This window comes from Bidens hawaiensis, unplaced genomic scaffold, assembly GCF_021521415.1.
Source record: "Bidens hawaiensis isolate Kalapana, Puna unplaced genomic scaffold, B.hawaiensis_p1.1 tig00022321_1, whole genome shotgun sequence".
NCBI classification, from domain to species: Eukaryota; Viridiplantae; Streptophyta; class Magnoliopsida; order Asterales; family Asteraceae; genus Bidens; species Bidens hawaiensis.
The window spans coordinates 250,292-271,970 of record NW_027493473.1 but is presented as its reverse complement, the minus strand read 5'-3'; the positions used below and the strand labels follow the sequence as shown (position 1 = coordinate 271,970).

Below are 21,679 nucleotides of genomic sequence, written 5' to 3'. Positions count from 1 at the left end.
TCACAATGTGGGTATTAATTGGGGGGGGTCAGATCTGGTATGGATAATATTTGGGACCGTATCTTTGAAAACTTTTGCAATCATGAATCATTCGATGGCTTCTCGTCTGGACCACGTTGGCAAGAATTGATCCTCGCAAACTGATAGACAAAAAAATTTCCGTTGTTTTAACTTTTAATCGTATAGAACTATAACTTCTATGGGGATTTGTTTGTTATATTACAACCCAAAGAGCTAGTGTTAGTATCCAACGAATTCAACGAATGTTCGTTATCTAATTCTACTTTCATTTTTCAATGGAGTTCATTATGCTACTGAGGTATGCCCATCTTGTATTTGTATGTTTGCTCTCACTTTTCTAAACATTACAAGTACGATCCAAATAATTTGTTATCTGATGCTTCTTAGCGTGAATGACCGTTGTTTCCAGTTGAGTGTATAAAATGGTTAAAAGACCCTCCTTTAAGAATATTTTTTTTAATAAAAACGGCATTAATTGTGGAACCCACCTACTGTTATAATAAACAAATAAAATCAATTTATATAAAAACAAATGAATCTATAAATGTTGTAACCACCCACCATCTCAACAAGTGGAATTGAACATTTATACAGTCCCTAAATGAGAAACCAACATATTCAAACCTCAACTGTTCAAAAGCCAACAGTATCAAGTATCAACAGACTTGCACAATGCAATCGTTGAGACCACCATGATTGACTAAGCCGAAGAATTTCATCAAAACTCTATGCTTTGATTTATGCAAAGAAAGCGTTTGAATTACAACTCAACAGGACTGAAGGATGAACATTCTTCGATAATAGAAAACAAATTACGCATCGAAATTAAGGTATCTGCAGAAATGAGATTTGAAGATAATGATTGGAATGAAAATGTGTCATATCTTATTTCCTCTGTCATAATTGGCGGTGGAATATGTACGGCGGAGCGAGAGCGATGGCCGCTTCCAGAGTGTGCGATGGTCAACAGAACAGGAAGGTTACAAGTTTAATACACGTAGATGAAGAAGATGGGGACGGGTGGGTCATGAGGTTGGTTAAAAAATGTAACAAATGAAATAGCATAAAATGTTTGAGGACCAAAGAGGATATTTGTAATCCATCGGATGGACCCTCAAATCTTTTCCTTGGTTATTTTAACACACAACAACTTAGACGTGCACAAATCGGGTATTTTTTAAACCCGGAACCAGGTAGGAACCGGTTCCGGGCATGGTCAACAAAAGTCAAACCGGGCCCGGGTAGGAACCGGTTCCGGGTATAGTCAGGTATTTAACCGAGTTTTTCCGGGGTTTCGGATAGCGTCGGGTTTTGACCGGGTATTTCCGGTTTTACCGGTTCCGGGTCCGGGAAGAAATCCTATACATGGTCCTACCTGCGGATCGGGTAGACCAGGTCGGGTTCGGACCCAACCTTTTTGTGCACCTCTATAACAAATACTTAAAATATATTTGAAAATGCCATATAAAAAACTTGAACAGAACGGCTTGAAAGGGGCCACATCTTTCTTTACTTTTGCAAGATTCAGCTACCATATCTCAACTTGTCTACCAGATCATATATCCAAAGTATACACCAAGGTGTGTGTGTGTATTAAAATTGTTTTGCTAAAAAAAATTGAAAGCACATAATCAAACACATTTGTGAAATTGAAATGGGGGATTAATTCCTCGCTCTATGTTCTAAGTTGGTGTAAACTAAATGACAGTTGAAACAATTAAGATACACAATTATAACAGAAAACAAATCACATTACATGGGAAAGGTGCGCGCCTTGTACATGCAAATGTAAGCCATATGCCAATCGCCTGTAGCAACAAAACAATCAATCAAAGTATTAGACTTGTACGATACGGTATATAGTTACCAGAGTTACAACTCGTTCGAATGTTTGGGATTGAGTTTGAAAACAACTTATTGACTTATTGGCTTTTTCAAAAAGCCATTTTAAAAAAACCATGATTTGTGGCTTTTACAAAACAACTTTTTAACCTTATAAAAAAGCTAAAATAAAAAAGACTTTTGTGGTTGCTAAACATTTTTTTAACGTATTATTTTTGAAAAAGCCAATAAGTCAATAAGTTGTTTTCAAACTCAATCCCAAACTTTTAAAAACATTGTTACTATTTGATGATTTCTTATTTTCAAGTTGAACCTAAAATAACATGTAACAGTAAAAAAGTACTAAACGGATACCAAGTTTCAAAACCGTCCAATTTAAATAACAAATAAATATTGAAACGTGAGTGATTTTGTAGTTGAAAAAAGGTTCTTGTGGCTTTAGTGAAACTTGGTTACGATTTTATGATATGCATACCTCCTCCAGAAAGTTTTGGAATATCTTCTTCCCTTTGTGGGATTGGATTATCATCATCGAATTGAATCCATTTCCCTACATTAAAAATCAATTAATAGGTTCTTATTGTAATAAAGTTGAATAAGAGTAACGCCAGTTTGGTGGACTGACCATTTTCTTGCTTGACCCATGCAACATAGTGACCTGAATCTGCACTTCTGCCTTTGTGAGTGAGCACAGCCACCAAATCATATACTCCAGTCAACTGGACATTCTTATCAGAACCAACCCCTGAAACATAATAATAACCAAATAGAAATGAACCTTAAAGGTATAATCACCAAAACAACTAGTTTTTTACAACGTCAACTCATTTGCTTTTGAATGTGTCTGAAATGGTTTATAAGAATAAAAATTTGTAAAAGGATGCTAACCTTCTCCAACAGTAGCTTTGGATGATTCTCCGCTTCCATTTGATGGTCCCTGGGTAAATTATATAACATTAATTGTGTAGTCTAAGTAAAAGCATATTCGTGTGAGATTTACATAAATTGTACTAAAATCTACATAGTACATACCTCTGCTGCATCAGACATGTTCACATCAGTGTCTACTGAAGCAGAAGTCTTTTGTTTAAGTTTCAAACCAGCCTTTCGACCATCCTCATCTCTTAACATCTAAATTCATCAAAAGTTACTTCAAACCCAAAATGAACAGCATCTAAAAATAATAATGGTAAACTAATAACTGTATAATAGTTGAAAGAAACAGCGTAATTAAAGATACAAAACACCATGATAAAATTACTTAAGGGCAAAGTGGAAGAAATAGAAACAAATTTCACATTTTTACCAATTTCATCAGCCAACTCCATTAAACCACATTTGTAACAAGATGCATTTTAATCCAGGTACACAATGTAGAAGTTACAAACCTGACGAGGAGTTTCGAGCTTTTTGCGAAGATCATCTGAACAAAGATCAAATATATCCAACTCCAATGGATAATCCACTTTCTGAAAAAACCGAACATGCAGATAGTCAACAAACTTGATTCAATAAAATCACATTCAAGAATAGTCAAATTAAGAGCCAAGTGTTTTTGTCTTCTTAGGCCATCTCAATACTCCAGTTTATAAATCAAAACACCAAATATAGTGTAAAAGACAATCTCCAGCCACAAGTGCCACTATTCAATTTACTAATTTATACTGTCTTCGTATATTGAATCATTTACATAAATGTCCAATAGGAGTGGGATCTGCTACAAAGAGCTTTAAACGTGAGGTGTAAGAAACATTAGAGTGATTATGCTAACACTAGAGTAATTATTATTACGCTATAGTTTTGAACTAGAGTATGTATAATTACACTAGTTCATTGTAGCGTATAATTACTCTAATGCTTCTTACACTTCTCACTGTAAAGGTGTTTGTATCTGATCCTAACACTTCTTCATTATTAAAAAAATAAATAAATACATGCACACAATATATTATAGAATCAATCTCATTGAGATGTTTAAATAAGCCCAGTAATAAATATGAAACTTAATTGCTTTACTATGTGTTTATAACTATTATTAATAAGTTTACAATTAGTAGTGTTTATTCCATTTTTGTTATACCAAGTGATGGTAAGAGAACAAAAACTCCGTAGATAATTTGAATAACGGAAAGAAAATGTTTACAGGATTTCTGGTTATTTTAAAAAGATTAAAGTTCAGGGTCTCTTTGGTAATTACAGAAAACATGTTTTTATACTTTAGAAAGAAACTTATGGTAGAGAGACTAGAACTAACTAGTAAACACCTCTTTTCACATGCCAAACACATCACCCCTAATCCAAAAGCCTACATCACTTTAAAATTATGCCTTTAACTATTAATTTGAAATGAATTTGCTTAAAGAAAAAGAAAATTCTTTGTTCGTAACTATGGAAAATGTTACTATTGTATTTATGTCTGTTTGTGTACAAGGATATTACCCTCAAAATCTTTGCTTTCTGATTAGATTCCCTCTTCCAGAAAAATCGTACAAACTGGATAGTCAAGTACCTGCACGTAAAAAAAAACAGTTAAGGTAGGTCAGTCAACATGTGTCTTGTGCAATCAACACGTTGAATTCTAAACCGAAGCTAAAACCATAAAGCAGTTACTTTGGCAATCCATTGATGCGTGAATCCTTCAAGTAAATTGCACTGCGTCCCAAAGAAGGAGAAGCCTTCTCTAACTCTGATTTCAGTCCCTGCAAGAAATAATATTAAACCAACATTACTAAAAGAATGCAAATGATTTCACGAAAGCAGCATTTACTAATGACTTGCTTTCAGTTTGTGACAGAAATAAGAGATAAAGGCAAAGATGATGCAACAAAGCAATTACTTTATAATAGTACTTACATGCTTAAGCCCCTCATGTAAATGATTCACCTCCTGTGATATGTGGCATTTGAGAGAATAAACAGTTTCTGTCTCTGTACTTTCTTCGCCACTCTCTGCACAATGCACCCTACAGAGCAACATCCCGTCATATAAAATCAAAATGGGAAAACCATACGACAAAAAAACTATTACTAATAAGCTCACTTGAAATATAAAATTGGCAATTTATTATAGAAAAACTTTCTAAAATTTTAAAATTTTATATACAGCTTTCAAAATTCATAAAATCGTTAAATCCTTTCTAAACTCATATTTTGTATTCACAGAAAGTATGTCTTTCTATTTGTTTATTCAATGAAACAGGCTGTTATAGTATATAATTTTAAAAAACTAAATATAGAATGGGTAAATATGTTACTTTCGTGTTTTGTAAAAGTGAATAGTATGATACAACAAAATCAGAAAAGAAAAAAACAAAATGTTGACCTTTTTGGAGAGTATATACGAAATTAACAATCTATATTAACGTGTTATGCATCTCATCCAGAATTAGAGATTAGGGTGCACAGTGAAGAAAAAATTCACAGCTATAAAGAGTTGGGAACAAATTTTTTAAAAGGAACTGAACTATCAGTTCTACAATTGGATTTTAAAGATGACTAATGTGTTCATTAAAAGTAGAACCAACAAGTACCTGCTGACAAGGTCGATACCAAAAATTTCTTTCACCGTATCCACACTTGAACTGCATATTAAATGAGGATATAACTTATTAATTAGATATAACATATAGCAATTCATATTAAAAAAAGCACTTTCTGACTGACTCATCAATCTACTACGTTGGCAGATGCACAATATCATACTTATGGAATTTTCTAACACATTAAGTATATCAATATTATATTTGTACACGGTCAAGTCTTGAGTAGTATCTCTAGAACTAAAAAGGCAATCATGTCCAATATCAAGTTATCAACAGCCAAAGGAACATCAAGACACCTGGTACTTGGCGATCTAAGTGCCTGAGATATAGTGTACAAAATCTGTGTCCAGCATTCTTCAGCATCCTGACAGTTATCAAAAGGTATATTATCAAAACTCAAAACATAAAACAACTTGAAAGAAACAGCCATAACTGAATGACGTCAAAGAAACCTGTTGCATAAAGGATCCATTGTGCAGCTGCCCAAATTGAGGATACTTTTTACGCAATACCTATGATCATAAATGATGTGCCACAGAAATAACAAACTTGTTTTCAGAATCCTAAGAGAAAAAAAAAGTGCAGTACACAAAATGAAAACACAATGAGATGAAATGTACCATCCAAAACTGCATTGGTGCAACTGGCTTGACATTCTTATCAAGCTCAGTAAATAAGTCTCGAGTTGCGACAGTCAAGAGATGAGAAGACTGATCCAAATCATTGCTTCTACCAGATTCCGGCGGATACCTAAGCAATATAAAATAAACAAATTTGGTATCGGTAACAAAAGAATAGATGAATTGCATTGAGAAAGAAAAAAAATAGAAAAAAAAATTAGTCAACTGATTAAAAAATTCCATCTTAATAACATAAAAAAAACTGCAGCACAAAAGCAAAGCCATAGTAAAACAGAATCTAGAAGCTAAACACCATCGTAGACCGTCATCGTAGTCCTTGCACAGAAAAATTACTCACTTGATTAATGCAGATTTTAGCTCTGGAACTGAATGAAGACATTGCATGGTGGAATTCATGTAGCAGGTATTTCCAAGATTAAATAATCCAGCAGAATGGCCCTACAAAAAATTTAGCAAACAGGTAGGTAATTTACTTCCAAACATTATGACTATGAATTTTGCAAGTAAAACAAAAACGTCAAGAACCTTACCACAGCAACTACTTGTTCTTCTTCTGGAAGGTCTTCCATGAAAACAGGGCCTTGCTCTGGAGCCTTTACAATCTCGTCAGCAGTTCCCACCATCATTAACTTTTGACCCTACAAATATATTAAAAAAAAAGAGCATTTACCACCAATTTCAAGAGTACAAGACAACCAACGGTCAAATGTAAGGAAAAAACCATTCACCTCTTTTATCCCAAACTTGGACCAATCAGAGTCATCCTAGTTAGCAAAAAAAATTAGACAAAAGAGATTATGAGACCTTAAATGATAAAACGCTTTACATTGCATAGGCAAAGAACCTAGAGAAAACTAGGTTCGCAAAAACATGGTATTACACTATTACCTTTAATATTCCACCTTTCACCATAATCTTTTGCCTTTCAGGCGGCACCCCTGTGAGGTCATACAGCTGACATTTGAAAACATATGGGGGCTGGGTTGTATCTATCTCAACACCCGGGTATAACTCCTTTTGCCACTTTACACTCACTGTGATAAAAGTATATATGAGTGACAGAGAGTCAAAACATACCTTACAAAAACAAACATAATCAAAGTAACAAATATGGTGACGCTGTGCCCTATGGTAGTATCCTATGAGCTGCAGAGTAATTTTCATTTCATATATAAAAAGGCCCTCATAGCTACCAGCAAGAATTTTAAGAAAGGAAAACTAAACTAGCCAGATATATAATAAAGCAAGTGACGAATACAAACAGTAACATCCAAAAGGCAAGTCATGTAAACGAGCTAACATACAATCATATAAGCATAAATAAGTTTGAACAGTCTCTTTCTATCAGAAATGAATATCTGCCTACAAAATTTGGACAGTGTTTATTATTGGAAATGAATATCGGTGTAGCTTATTTCTATTGAACTATGCCTATTGTTTCTTGCTGTAACAGTTTGATATCTTTTGAACTGAATCCAAACAAGCACACTCGTATTTTATCAAATGCATACATATTAATTAACAACAATCTACTCAATTTATTAAAATGAAATCAGTCAATCAATCAATCAAATTACAGCAGAGAAACCAAGTAATGGGTAATACATAAGAGATACAAGCCCTAGATATGTGAAATGGAACAAGAGCAAATAATATCAGATAGAACTTGAATAATTGCAAGTCAGATCTGAAATGAACAAAAGCAGATTGTGTAAATTGAAGCAGAAGAGATGGTGAATAAATCTACCTGTCGGCATGATTACGGTTGGATTATTGATCGGTAGCGAGAACGGAAGAAGAAGGCGTCAGTTCCTGTGTGTGTTGTTGCTTGGAGGAAAGGGCAACGATAACCGAGTCTACTGACCAATTTCTTTCTATTTCTGGATTGGGCCTGTTTTCTCATTTATAAATGGATCCATATAATTTGACCCGGCCCGTGAACTTGAGTGTAGTGATTCACAAACCGGTTAGTTAGTTGAAAACCGGTTAGTGGTCAACGGTCAAATAACCGATTTTGACACCAGAATCCCCTACCTGTTATAACCGGTTTTGGGTATAACTGAACCGATTTGCTGGTAAATAACCGAAAAAAACCGGTTTTACAAAATATAATTAAAAAACAAATAATCGGTTCGGTTAACCGGTTTCGGAGATCAATAATATACGGTTTCGCCGTTTCGGAGATCAATAATATACGGTTTCTCACCAGCGGTTAGAACCAGGTATAAACCGGTTAGGGGTGGACCGGTTACTAACCAATTATGATTTCGGGTTGGAACCGGTTAACCAATTTGATTGTGTACCTTACTTGAGTGGATTGATATTTCAGTTACGGTATATAAAAGAGCATACTGTTACCTAAGAGTGAGGTCTTTCATAGTTTATAAAGAAATTCCACCAACAAAATTGAGGGTTCTTTTATTTTCTTTTTCATAGCATGTTGCACCCTCACATGCATAGTTTTTGATCTTTTTAAAGGAGTTGCATTATGTTTTTGTTTTTAATTTATATATTCGCTAGCGGACATCTATTGGTCTTTTTACCAATTGATGCACAACAAGCGTGACCGTGAGCCGATGTATTTATAATCATGATACCCGAGGTATATATGCTCTTCTCCAACGCATGGTGGTAAACGACTAAACGTTCAGGAGGTGGCCGTGTAATGTGTGGAGTACCCGCAATGTCATGCGTGTAACTACCGGCCCACAACATTAGTGGGTATTAATCAGTCCTACATGGTTTAACAACGCCTTATGGGCTAGTGTATGATAAATCGTTCCAAGTTCGATGCGGGTAATATCAGGGGCCATGTCCTTGCACATGAATAAAAGTCCAAGACATGGCCCTAGAATGAACAATGTACCCACCATGTTGTGCGTGTAACTACTGCTCCATGATATTTGTGGGTATTAACATGTTTGGCCTTTTTGGTGTCTTATAGGCGGGTGTATGATTGATCGATCGTATCCAAACACGGTGTTCCAAATTTGGTGGGAGTAATATTTGGGATCATAGCCTTTCACTATCTTTACAATCATTTAAATTGACTCATGGCTTCTTCTGCGCGATTCAAACAAATATTGATTGTTGTTATTTAAAACCTAAAGTGCTATTGTTAACATTTCGAAGAATTGAAAAAATGTCAAACCCGGGTCGAATCAAAATAAGAACACTTTTAAAAGCAAGAGGATTGAATGCACACAATCATACACAATTCTAAGTTGCTGTAAACTACTAAATGACAGTTGAAATAATGAAGTTACAGAATTATAACAGAAAACAAATCACATTACATGGGAATTGTGCGAGCCTTGTACATGCAAATGTAAGCCATATGCCAATCACCTGTAATAACAAACCAACCAATCAAATTATTAAACTTGTACCAAATGGTATATATGTGGCAAAAGTTCAGGTCCAACAGGTTGCCTCGTTTGTCAATACTCTTAGCCAGCCAATTATTATGTAAATTAGGAATAGATTATAGTTAGTTATTTAGAGATAATCATTGTATTCATTGTGTATATCCTTTTCTTATTTCTTGGTTGTATTCTTCCCTATATATAGGGTCATTGTTTATCAATAACAATCATCAATACTTTACAACCATAATCACTTTCATGGTACCAGAGCCATAATCTGATAACCTTCTCTTTGCTTCTTGTTTTTTTTTCTCTCGATCCCACCCTAATACTCACCGGATACGTCCGACCCCGTCACCATGACGAAAGAAACCGTGGCTGAATCATCGAACAAACCCGATCCTCTTCATCCTGCCTACTCCGTGTCAAACATTCAATCCAAGATCCGGACTTTGGACGGAACGAAGGTTACTTATTTGGCATGGGTAAAACTGTTTCGCCTACATACTATTGCGTATAAGGTGTCAAACCATATCGATGAATCAGCCCCTCCAGCCGCCACATCTCCCAAATACGCCCAATGGAAAGAACTCGATGCATTGGTTCTTCATTGGATCTACAGCACCGTTTCGGATGATCTTATGAAACATCTTATAGATACAACTGTGGCTAGAGCGGCTTGGACAAAGCTCGAGAAGATCTTCTTAAGCAACAAAAAGGCTCGCGCTGCGGCGCTTGAGACGAAGTTTTGTAATCTCACACTGACAACATGTTCCTCGGTTGACGACTACTGTCAACGGCTGTCCGATTTAGCCAGCCAATTGGCCGATGTTGATCAGCCCGTCTCTGAATCACGACTTGTTCTTCAGCTTGTTCGTGGGCTTCCACCTGAATATAACACCACTGCTTCTCTAATTAATCAGCAGGGTGTTGATTGGGACCAGGCTATCACTATGCTTAATGACGAAGTCATCCGGATTGAAGCTCAGAAGGGCTCACAGAATACAGTTTTGGCTGCTACTGCAGCGCCGCCTTCAGCCGGCTCTTCATCCAACAACCAGCAATCTGAAGCTTCCTACTCCACCAATAATCGTCGTGGCAGCAGAGGCAGAGGCGGGGCTTCCAATCGCCGGGGCAGAGGCAGGGGCAGATCTCAGCAACAGCCCCCATGGACCGCCTATCAGGGACAACCGTCTTCTTTTCCTAATTGGGCTTGGTGGACACCTCCACCATGTCCTTACCCGACCCAGCAACAATGGTCTGGCAACAAGCAACCCGACCCACCCTCGGCTCCTCAGGTTCAGTTCACCGGCTTCCCTCCGGCCACCGATTACTCTCATGCTCAGTTTGCACCACCCGGATTCAACCAGCCCATGTATAACCCACTCTGCCCAACTGATTTGAGTGCTGCAATGGCTAATATGCAGGTTAATTCTCCTAATATGGCTTGGAACTCAGATGTTATGGATACAGGGGCCGAGTCTCACGTCACTAAAGACCAAGGTAAAATCGTTATCCCTAATTCTACTCCTGTATGTCGTAATATTTTGGTAGGTAATGGTATGTTTTTACCAATTAAAGGATCAGGTACCGGCTTTCACTCTTACCAAACCGAACTTATATACTCCCAAACATCCTTTATAGCCCTCAAATAATTAAAAATCTTATATCTGTTAGACGTTTTACTCGTGATAATCAAGTGTCTGTCGAATTTGACCCGTTTGGTGACCCGTTTGGTTTTTCTTTGAAGGACCTCAAAACTAAGAAGACACGCCACAACAGTACCGGGAATCTTTATACTTTCACGCCGCCTCAACTGCCGCCTCAAGCCACCTTTATTGCTTTCCACCACTTACCTTGGCATGATCGTCTAGGACATCCCGGGGCGCAAGTTCTAGATATTTTAAATCGTAGTTTTAATTTTCAATGTAATAAGGACAAAAGTCACAATCTTTGCAATTCTTGTCAACTTTCAAATAGTAAAAGATTGCCTTTTTATTCGTCTAATACATTTACTTTTGCTCCTTTTGATATTATTCATTGCGATTTATGGACTTCACCAATCACGAGTAAAACAGGATACAAGTATTATATGGTGCTAATTGACAATTTCTCACACTTCGTGTGGGTTTACCCCCTAAAATATAAATCCGAAACCTTTCCCACTTTTGCCACATTCCATCAATTAATCTTCACCCAATTTAACCGCAAAATAAAAACTTTTCAATGCGACTTAGGGGGTGAGTTTGACAATTTAGCGTTTAAAACTTTTGCCCAACAAAACGGCTTGCTTTTCCGTTTTTCTTGCCCTCAAACATCCTCTCAAAATGGAAGGGCAGAACGTATGATTCGCCGCCTGAACGACATTATACGGGCTCTCTTAATTCATGCGAATCTACCTCCTTCGTTTTGGGTTGAAGCCCTACACACCGCCACTTATCTTCACAATATATTACCAACCAAACGCCTAAATTTTTACACACCTACATTTGCTCTTTATCTTCGTCACCCGGATTACGAACACTTACGTGTGTTCGGCTGTGCGTGTTACCCTAACACATCAGCTACTCAGCCTCATAAACTTCACCATCGGTCCATCCGATGTATTTTTCTCGGGTATCCACCGGACTTTCGGGGATACCGTTGCTTCGACCCTACCACAGGCAAGGTACACATCTCCCGACATGTGACCTTTGATGAGCACGTGTTCCCGTTTACACTTATCATCCTACCTCATACAATTTTTTGGACGACACCACCCCACCTGGATTCACATTCCATTGGCCCATTAACCAGCCCACACCCAACATTAACCTGCCCACACCCAACCCGATCACGGCCCCACACCCGTTCACATACTCGCGCCCTCCTCGTCTTGCACCACCTTTGACCAACCCCTCTACCACCATACCAGCTTCGGCCCAAGCCCAGCCCCATCCTATCCAGCCAACCGGTCCGATTACTAACCAACATCCCATGACAACTCGTTCCAAATCCCAGTCCAACCCTTTATCTATACACAACACCATCTCCCTTTCCCCAGTCCCTACTTCCTATGCCAAAGCCCTAACCGATCCAAATTGGTTGCATGCAATGCAAACCGAGTATACGGCATTACAGGATAATGAAACATGGGAGCTTGTTCCACGCCCACATGATCGCCCCGTGATTCGTTGCATGTGGTTATTTCGGCATAAATTTAAATCGGACGGATCATTGGAACGTTATAAGGCCAGGTTGGTGGTTAATGGAAATTCACAAACAGTTGGTGTCGATTGTGATGAGACATTTAGTCTCGTGGTCAAACCAGCCACTATTCACACGGTTTTGTCTCTTGCTGTGTCAAGGACTTGGCCTATTCATCAACTTGATGTAAAGAATGCTTTTTTACACAGGGAACTACATGAGACAGTTTTTATGATAAACGTTTTCCTACCACGTTTGTCGGTTGAAGAAATCACTGTATGGTCTTAAACAGGCACCGAGGGCTTGGTACACCCGTTTTGCTAATTTTATTACCTCCAAGGGGTTTCGTAGCAGCACCTGTGATCAGTCTTTATTTGTTTATCAACAGGACCCGTCTAATATTGCATATTTATTATTATATGTTGATGATATAGTCCTCACAACTTCTAATGACCGTCTCTTAAACAACATTATTGGCACGCTCTCAAGGGAATTTGCCATGACTGATTTGGGTCGTCTACATCATTTCTTGGGAATAAAGGTTACTCAGCAAAAGAATGGTATTTTCTTGTCACAGACCCAATATGCCAAAGACATAATCACCCGCGCTTCCATGTCTTCGTGCAAACCTTGTTCAACACCGGTTGATCTTTCATCTAAATTAAGTGCTACAGATGGAGCTCTATTTTCGGATCCGACATTATATCGGAGTCTGGCGGGTGCACTGCAATATTTAACTTTTACTCGTCCAGATTTGTCACATGCAGTTCAACAGGTGTGTCTCTTCATGCATGAGCCTCGAGATCCTCACTTTGCCTTTATGAAGCGTATCATCCGTTATTTGCAAGGAACAATTAACTATGGTATACGGATCATGAGATCTGATTCACATGACTTGATTGCCTATTCTGATGCTGATTGGGGAGGTTGCTCAGATTCGAGACGCTCGACATCGGGTTATTGTGTCTTTCTTGGTGACAATCTTATATCTTGGTCTGCTAAACGTCAGCCTACTGTCTCACGATCCAGTGCGGAAGCCGAGTATAGGGGAGTTGCAAATGCGGTTGCAGAAACGACTTGGATTAGGAATCTACTGCTCGAACTTCACACTCCTTTAACGCGCTCATTAGTAGTTTTTTGTGACAATGTTTCAGCGGTCTATTTGTCCAATAATCCGGTTCAACATCAAAGGACAAAACACATAGAGATTGACATACACTTCGTCAGAGAGAAGGTTCGTCTTGGGCACATTAAAGTTCTTCACGTCCCATCCTCTATGCAGTATGCGGATATATTTACCAAAGGATTATCTCGTGAACTATTCCAATCATTTCGGTCCAGCTTGAGCGTCTGTCCTCCGCCCGCTCAAACTGAGGGGGTGTCTTAGCCAGCCAATTATTATGTAAATTAGGAATAGATTATAGTTAGTTATTTAGAGATAATCATTGTATTCATTGTGTATATCCTTTCCTTATTTCTTGGTTGTATTCTTCCCTATATATAGGGTCATTCTTTATCAATAATAATCATCGATACTTTACAACCATAATCACTTTCAAATACGAGGAGGTTGTGTGGACCAATTAGAATAATCAGTCCACAAGCAAATGAACTGAAATTGCCAGTTATATCATATTCATCAAACTTGTCAATTGGACCAATTACAATAATAAAATGTTCAATTGTTGTAACATTTTGTTAAAAAACCTAATGATTATTTTTTCAAATTCAACATAAAATAACATTAGGTCACTTCGCTGGTAAGCGGTTTCACAATAACAAAACAATATTGAAGCCTGAGTGATCTTTGTAGTTTTTAAGTGACTTTAGTGGAAAAGTAAAACAGTTTATATACTCTATATATACATACCTCCTCCGGAGAGTTTAGTTATATCTTCTTCCCTTTGTGGGATTGGATTATCATCATCGAATTGAATCCATTTACCTATATAGGATTCATATCACTTGTTAGCTTCTTATTTTAATAAACTGAGCAAGTTGAATGAGAATAAGAACGAACTCATCCATTTTCTTGCTTGACCCAAGCAACATAATGACCTGAATCAGCACTTCTGCCTTTGTGAGTCAGCACAGCCACCAAATCATACACTCCAGTCAACTGGACATTCTTATCACCTAAAACATATAACAATAATAATAATGAGAATATTAATAATAATATAATGAGAATATTAATAATAATAATCAGATACAAATACAAATCAATCTTAAAGGTATAATCACCAAAACAAGTGGGGTTTTTATGCATTGAAAATTCAAAGTGACAATGTCAACTCATCTACTTTTGAATGTGTCTAAAATGGTTTATAAGAATAAAAATTTGTAAAAGGATGCTAGCCTTCTCCAACAGTAGCTTTGGATGATTCTCCGCTTCCATTTGATGGTCCCTGGGTGAACTATATAACATTAATTGTGTAGTCTAAGTGAAAGCATATTCGTGTGAGATTTACATAAACTGTAACAAACTCTACATAGTACATACCTCTACTGCATCAGACATGTTTACATCAGTGTCCACTGAAGCAGAAGCCTTTTGTTTAAGTTTCAAACCAGCTTTTCTACCATCCTCATCTCTTAGCATCTATATACATCAAAAGTTCAGACCCAATTTTATCAGCCAAGTTTATAATAGGTGCAAAATAGAAGCAACATACAGTTAATTACCGCTTTTAGCTACCAAGTTTCACATTATACCAATTGTAAAATCGAACGACCTCTTCAACAGGTAGCCACTCAATCTTTTGCTGAATTTTCAAATTTTACTGACACGGTGTCTTATATACCATTTTGGGTATATGACAAGAGACATCTAATGCAACAATTGCTAATTAGTTTTTAAATATTAATTTTAAATAAGATCATTGTTGTATATAAGTTTATTTTACTAATTATCAACCAATGCTACATCAGTAATTTATGGACAAAACCAGTTAAAATGAGGTTGGTTGCTACTATTGCTGATAAAACTGTAACTAGACTTTTATTTTTTACCTACATGTTTACCCTAACTAAAAAATGATTTGCAATTATCAGGGGAACAGTGTAATGTTCATTTCTAATTATGCAGTTTGCCCTAAAAATAACTTCATTAATCCCCGTTTTGTAAAAATTGCATTTTAATCCAAGTACATAGTATAGAAGCTACAAACCTGACGAGGAGTTTCAAGCTTTTTACGAAGATTATCTGAACAAAGATCAAAAATATCCAACTCCAACGGATAATCCACTTTCTGAAAAAAAAAAATCAACCATGCAGAAAGTAAATAAACTTAATCTAGATTAATCACATACAAGGATGGTCAAATTAAGAGCCAAGAGGGTGTTTTGTCTTTTTAGACCATCAATTTGGTATATTGAATAATAATTTATATAACTGATCAGTATTATAAATAAAAATGAATATATACACAGCATATTATTAAAACAATCTCATTGAAATCTTTGAGCAAGCCAGATGATGAAAATGAAATTTAATTACTTTCCCATGCATATAATTAGTTTTTAATCCTTTTTAGCTATGCCAGTTGATGGTAATAACAAAAAATCTAATGTCTAGAGGATATTTGGTCATTTTGAGAAAATTAAAGTCCAGGGTCTCTTTGGTAACTACAGAAAACATGCTTTTTGATGTTTTAGAAAAAAACGTATGGCAACGAGATTAGAACTAAACAATAACATCTTTTTCACATGCCATGCACATCAGCTCTGAGAGCAAAAGCCTATATCACTATAAATGCTCTTGTAATTATGTGTGTATAGTGTATACAGCTAAAGATACATAAATAATTTAACAATTCAATATAAACAACTAGTTTCATTTCGTGTAGAACATATAAACTAATTTTATACAAAATAATATAAAATGGTATGTATCTAAGTTTATATAAAAACTAGTTGAATTACAGGGGTATAATATGAATTATTTATACAAATACAAAAAAAATACTATTTAATATAGTGTGCGCCTATATCTATTTATAAAAAAAAATAATTTGATAGGAAAAATTACGGTGTAGATAAACTAAATAGAGTTCAAATACGGTGCAAACTTAGAGTGAAACCAAATTTGGTGTAAAAAATGCTCTTTTCACACAAAATTGTGCATATATATATTACTGGTGATATAAATGCATGTTTAGAGAGAGATTAGTTTGCTGTTACCCTCAAAATCTTTGCTTTCTGATTAGATTCCCTTTTCCAAAAAAATCGTACAAACTGGATAGTCAAATACCTGCATGTACAAAAACAGCGAAAGGTCAACATGTGTCTTGTGTAATCAACATGTTGTATTTTGAACCAGAAATAAAACCAAATAACAGTTACTTTGGCAATCCATTGATGCGTGAATCCTTCAAGTAAATTGCACTGCCTCCCAAAGAAGGAGAAAACTTCTCTAGCTCTGATTTCAGCCCCTGCAAGAAATAAGTCGGTCAATACATTGCAAGAAATCAACTAGTAATGCAATAGACCAACAATGGTAGAAGAATGCAAATAATAAGACAGCAACATTAACTAATGGCTTGCTATACTGTTTGCAACAAAAAGTAACGGCCTGTTCTTGAGTTTTGTTAAAGGAGGGAAAGGAAAGAAAAACTATGGATAGTTAAAAAATGGGTGTTCTTGAGTTTTTTTTAGGATGGAAAGGAAAAGAGTAGGAGGAGTTAGAAGGAATTAAATTAATGTATTTTTCCAATAAGTTATCCTCCCAAAAATGGGATGATTACTAAGGATAACATAGTTATCCTTACCTTTCCTCTAATTTCCTTCAACTCAAGAACACACCTAATTAAAAAAAAAATCTTCCATTCCCTTCCCTTTCTTATCCTTCCTTCTCCTTTCCTTTTCTTTCCTTGGTTAAAAAACTCAAGAACAAGGCGTAAGAGAAATATGCAATCACTTTATAATAAAACTTACATGCTTAAGCCCCTCATGCAAATGATTCACCTCCTGTGATATGTGACATTTAAGAGAATAAACTGTTTCTGCCTCTGTACTTTCTTCACCACTTTCTGCACAATGCAACCTACACCGCAACATAAACCATAAATGTTTTCAGCCATAACCATACAATAAGAAATTAAGATAATTAGTTCACTTGGAATATAAGGCTGGTAAGTCTTGAAAAATTTCTTGTATTCCCTTCTAAACGATTATAATTTAATATTTATTTTAACTAGAATTAGAGATTAGGATGAACAGTGAGAAAAATGCAACGCTATGGAGATTTGGAATCATATTCTTTCAACAAGAACTTAAATATCAGTTTCACATTTGGTTGTAACCATGACTAATGTAAAGTAGAACCAACAAGTACCTGCTGACAAGGTCGACACCGAAAAGTTCTTTCACTGTATCCACATTTGAACTGCATATTAGATGAGAATAAAAGTTAATAATTAGATAAAATACAATGCACTTCATATAAAAAATTTGCATTTTAGGATTTAGGAGTGACTCAATATTTGTAACAAAAAGGAATATCATGACCAATATTTATCAGCAACCAAAGAGATATCAAATACCTGGTACTTTGTGATTTAAGGGCCTGTGAAAGAGTGTACAAAATCTGTGTCCAGCATTCTTCAGCATCCTGACAGTTACAGAAAGGTATTGATTAATAAAAAAACTTTACATAAAAGAATTTGAAAGAAAAAAGATGAATGAAGTCAAAGAACCTGTTGCATAAAGGATCCATTGTGAAGCTGCCCAAATTGAGGGTACTTTTTACGTAATACCTACGATCATAAATGATGTGTCACATAAATGTATCTTTTCCAGAATTTTACAAGAAAAAAAAAGTGCAGTAAACACAATAATAAGAGAGTGAGATGAAAAGTCTATGTTCATGATTCATCAGCTTAAGCCTAATGAAACAGCATGATCTAGTAAGATCATATTTAGCAATACCACAATATCTATGTTGGTTGACTCCAGAATCTAAAAAACTAACAAGTTGTCAACTACAAGTCCAACAAGTTGTCAACTTATTGACTAAATAAGATAAGATTTTAGTAAGATATTGTCAGGCAAGTGGATGGAGTCTGAAATGTTTTTGATATTATTTTATAATATGTTATTAATTGTGTTTTCTAATATAAATAGAGCAGGATAGTTCAGTATAATGTACTCCTTCAATATTCAATATATTAATCAAGAGAAAGAGTCGGGGGATGTCTTCCTCAAATCTGTCTAGTTCTTGTGTATAGCTGATTGTTTGGCTAACAATCTATTACAATAAACAGTGAAACTTAAATGATTTAACACAACTCAGATTTGGGAAGGCTAATTGTATACCACCAAAACTTGGTGTTGTCCAGTTTTACACTCAGTAAGAAACGAAAGAAAAAGTGGATTGGGTGATATAAGGGCAAGGTTGTCAAAAAAGCAAATGTCAGTGGTGTGTGCATCACCTTTGGTGGTATCTAAATCACCAGCCTTGGAATTGGAGTGTGCTGAACAAATGAGTGGTTTTTTCTGACTTTTAACAATAGTAGTATTATCAACGTGTGTTTATTACTATCTTCATAAAACAACTGTTCACTCCAAATCCATATTTACAATGCAAGTAAGGGGAAAATGTACCATCCAAAACTGCATTGGTGCAACTGGCTTGACATTCTTATCAAGCTCACTAAATAAGTCTCATGTTGCAACAGTCAATAGATGAGAAGACTGGTCCAAATCATTGCTTTAGCCAGACTGCGGCGGATACCTAAGCAGTAAGAAATGAACAAAGTTGGTGTTAGTTAGCATTTATTACTTTCTTCAGATAAGAATAGATAATTCAGACAAAAATGAACAAAAAAAAAACAGTAAACTAATTAAAGGATTCCATCAAAAAAACATAAGAATACTACAGCATAAAAAGCAAAGCCATTAAAAATAGCATCTGGAAGCTGAACACTATAGTAGGAAATAGTAGAAAAATAACTCGATCAATGTAGATTTCAGCTCTGGAACTGAATGCAGGCATTGCATGGTGGAATTCATGTAGCAGGTATTTCCAAGATTAGATAATCCAGCAGAATGGCCCTACAAAAGATTTAGCAAAAGGGTAGGTAATTTACTTCTAGACATTATGAATGTGAAACAGAAATGTCAAGAACCTTACCACAGCAACTAATTGTTCTTCTTCTGGAAGGTCTTCCATGAAAACAGGGCCTTGCTCTGGCGCCTTTACAATCTCGTCAGCAGTTCCGACCATCATTAATTTTTGACCCTACAAATAATAACAGAGAATTTACCACAACTTCGAGAGTACAAGACTATAAACTGTCAAATGTAAGAAAAAGACCATTCACCTCTTTTATACCCAACTTGGACCAATCAGCATCATCCTAGTTAACAGAAAAAAAATAGTGAGATTATGAGACTCTAGATAAGACATTGGCATGTAGAAACATGGGATTGATTACCTTTAGTATTCCACCTTTCACCATAATCTTTTGCCTTTCAGGCGGCACCCCTGTGAGGTCATACAGCTGACATTTAAAAACATATGGGGGCTGGGTTGTATCTATCTCAACTCCCGGGTATAGCTCCTTTTGCCATTTTACACTCACTGTGATAAGTACGTATGAGCGACAAAGAGTCAAAACATACCTTCTAAAAATAAACTTAAACAAATACGGTGAACTTGTGCCCTATGAAAGTATCATATTGTAAATGTATATCTGTCTAGAAAATACATTCCACTGGAAGTGTGACCAACATATACTAAAACAACAAGTAAATATTATCCCACAGTCATATAACATCGAGAGAAAGAAACTCCCTTGGTTAAGTGAACAAGGACTACCCTAAGTTCCTAACCTCAATTAATCCTATTTGTAAACTAATATTAGCCATATCTGTAAGCTCATGTTTCTCATGCATACCATTTCCATATACCATGTCCGATCCCATCAAAACTAGCAAAGGCGACAATACGTCAGTTAAAAACCAATGCAGCATAGAAACACAATCCTTTCCAATCAGACAATACTATTTAAAGCCTTTTACTAAAATACATGCACTATAACCAAAAACATTATCAGCACCTTTACTTGACCTTACAGTGATGCAAAGTTGTCAGTTATTGGTATTACATAGTTGAAAGAAAATACATTTTGAGAACAATTTTTTTCTTTTCCATGTAGTGCCACGTTAAGAAACATCTTTTTAGACTAAATATACCCCAAAAAAAAAACTCATAACCTAGCTTAATACCGAGCAGGTGTGCAATTTTGATTATATACAGAAACACAACTGTCTATTCAACTATGCTTATTGTTTTCTATTGCAATAGCTTTGTATCTTTTGAACTGATTCAAACAGCACACTCATCTTTTAGAAATGTATAAATAAGTGAATAACAGAAATGTATCATTCGATCTCACTACACCACGGGAAACAGCTAATACAAGAGAGATACAATTATTCAAACAGTTAAACCCTAGATACGTGAAATGAAATGGAAACGCAACAGCAAATACAATAAGCTAATGAAACACATCCAAATTCAAAAATTTCAAGTCACTAGCATAGCATATCAAATCAGAAATAAACGACGGTATACACAATCTTCTGAAATTTATTTAAAGCAAGAAACGGTGAATGAATCTACCTGTAGGCATAATTACGGTAACCTTCTGATTGTTGAGGCGATCGAGCGGGAACGGGAGAATGCGTGAGTTGTTGTGTTGTGTGTTGCTTGGAGGAAAGGCTAACTCAAAATATGTATGCGTTGCGGACTGCACCGCTGTATTTGTGGATTGGGCCTTTAACGAGTACAATTAAGACAAAATAGTCTAGAACGGAACTCTCTAGATTGAAGAGTGCGGTGGCCTAAACGCACAAGAAAGTCGTCGTTTTAAAAAAAGTAATTGCCTGAGACTGTGTATTACACGGGTAACTAATTCAAAATAAATAAATAATTAAAATACAATTTAACAATATATTTATCATACACCGTCAATACAAAGTTATTGTACATTTACAACAATTAAAAATAAAAAGTTATATAATTAATTGATATTATTTGTTTGTGTATTCCTTTAAGACTACACATGTCTTTTAAAAAC

General features: G+C 35.8%; 1 protein-coding gene and 1 pseudogene across 2 annotated transcripts; both read right to left on the bottom strand.

Annotated features, from left to right (window-relative positions):
• Positions 1-1,661: 1,661 nt before the first annotated feature.
• On the bottom strand, positions 1,662-8,015 carry LOC143565346 (ubiquitin carboxyl-terminal hydrolase 6-like). Its single transcript, XM_077052337.1, has 18 exons — positions 7,793-8,015; positions 6,934-7,079; positions 6,774-6,809; positions 6,576-6,683; positions 6,383-6,483; positions 6,025-6,154; positions 5,857-5,916; positions 5,701-5,768; positions 5,393-5,443; positions 4,717-4,825; positions 4,474-4,562; positions 4,303-4,372; positions 3,252-3,332; positions 2,896-2,994; positions 2,752-2,800; positions 2,489-2,608; positions 2,339-2,413; positions 1,662-1,829 (listed from the first exon to the last, which is right to left on the bottom strand). The coding sequence occupies exons 1-18, from the start codon at positions 7,800-7,802 to the stop codon at positions 1,774-1,776; spliced, it is 1,458 nt and encodes a 485-aa protein (XP_076908452.1). The 5' UTR covers positions 7,803-8,015; the 3' UTR covers positions 1,662-1,773.
• Positions 8,016-9,201: 1,186 nt separating this feature from the next.
• Positions 9,202-21,333, bottom strand: LOC143565347 (ubiquitin carboxyl-terminal hydrolase 7-like; annotated as a pseudogene). Its single transcript, XR_013141053.1, has 18 exons — positions 21,223-21,333; positions 20,033-20,178; positions 19,919-19,954; positions 19,729-19,836; positions 19,549-19,649; positions 19,200-19,329; positions 18,293-18,352; positions 18,140-18,207; positions 17,932-17,982; positions 17,532-17,640; positions 16,941-17,029; positions 16,779-16,848; positions 15,767-15,847; positions 15,100-15,198; positions 14,956-15,004; positions 14,613-14,732; positions 14,467-14,541; positions 9,202-9,393 (listed from the first exon to the last, which is right to left on the bottom strand). The product of XR_013141053.1 is annotated as a ubiquitin carboxyl-terminal hydrolase 7-like (transcript).
• Positions 21,334-21,679: the final 346 nt, after the last annotated feature.

What these genes read in the sequence shown, in the direction of transcription:
- LOC143565346 (XM_077052337.1), bottom strand. An exon ending in CTAAAATCTGCATTAATCAA is followed by an intron (nt 6,155 to 6,382) that starts GTGAGTAATTTT and finishes TATATTGCTTAG; the next exon opens with GTATCCGCCGGAATCTGGTA. An exon ending in CGCATCAATGGATTGCCAAA is followed by an intron (nt 4,373 to 4,473) that starts GTAACTGCTTTA and finishes TTTTACGTGCAG; the next exon opens with GTACTTGACTATCCAGTTTG.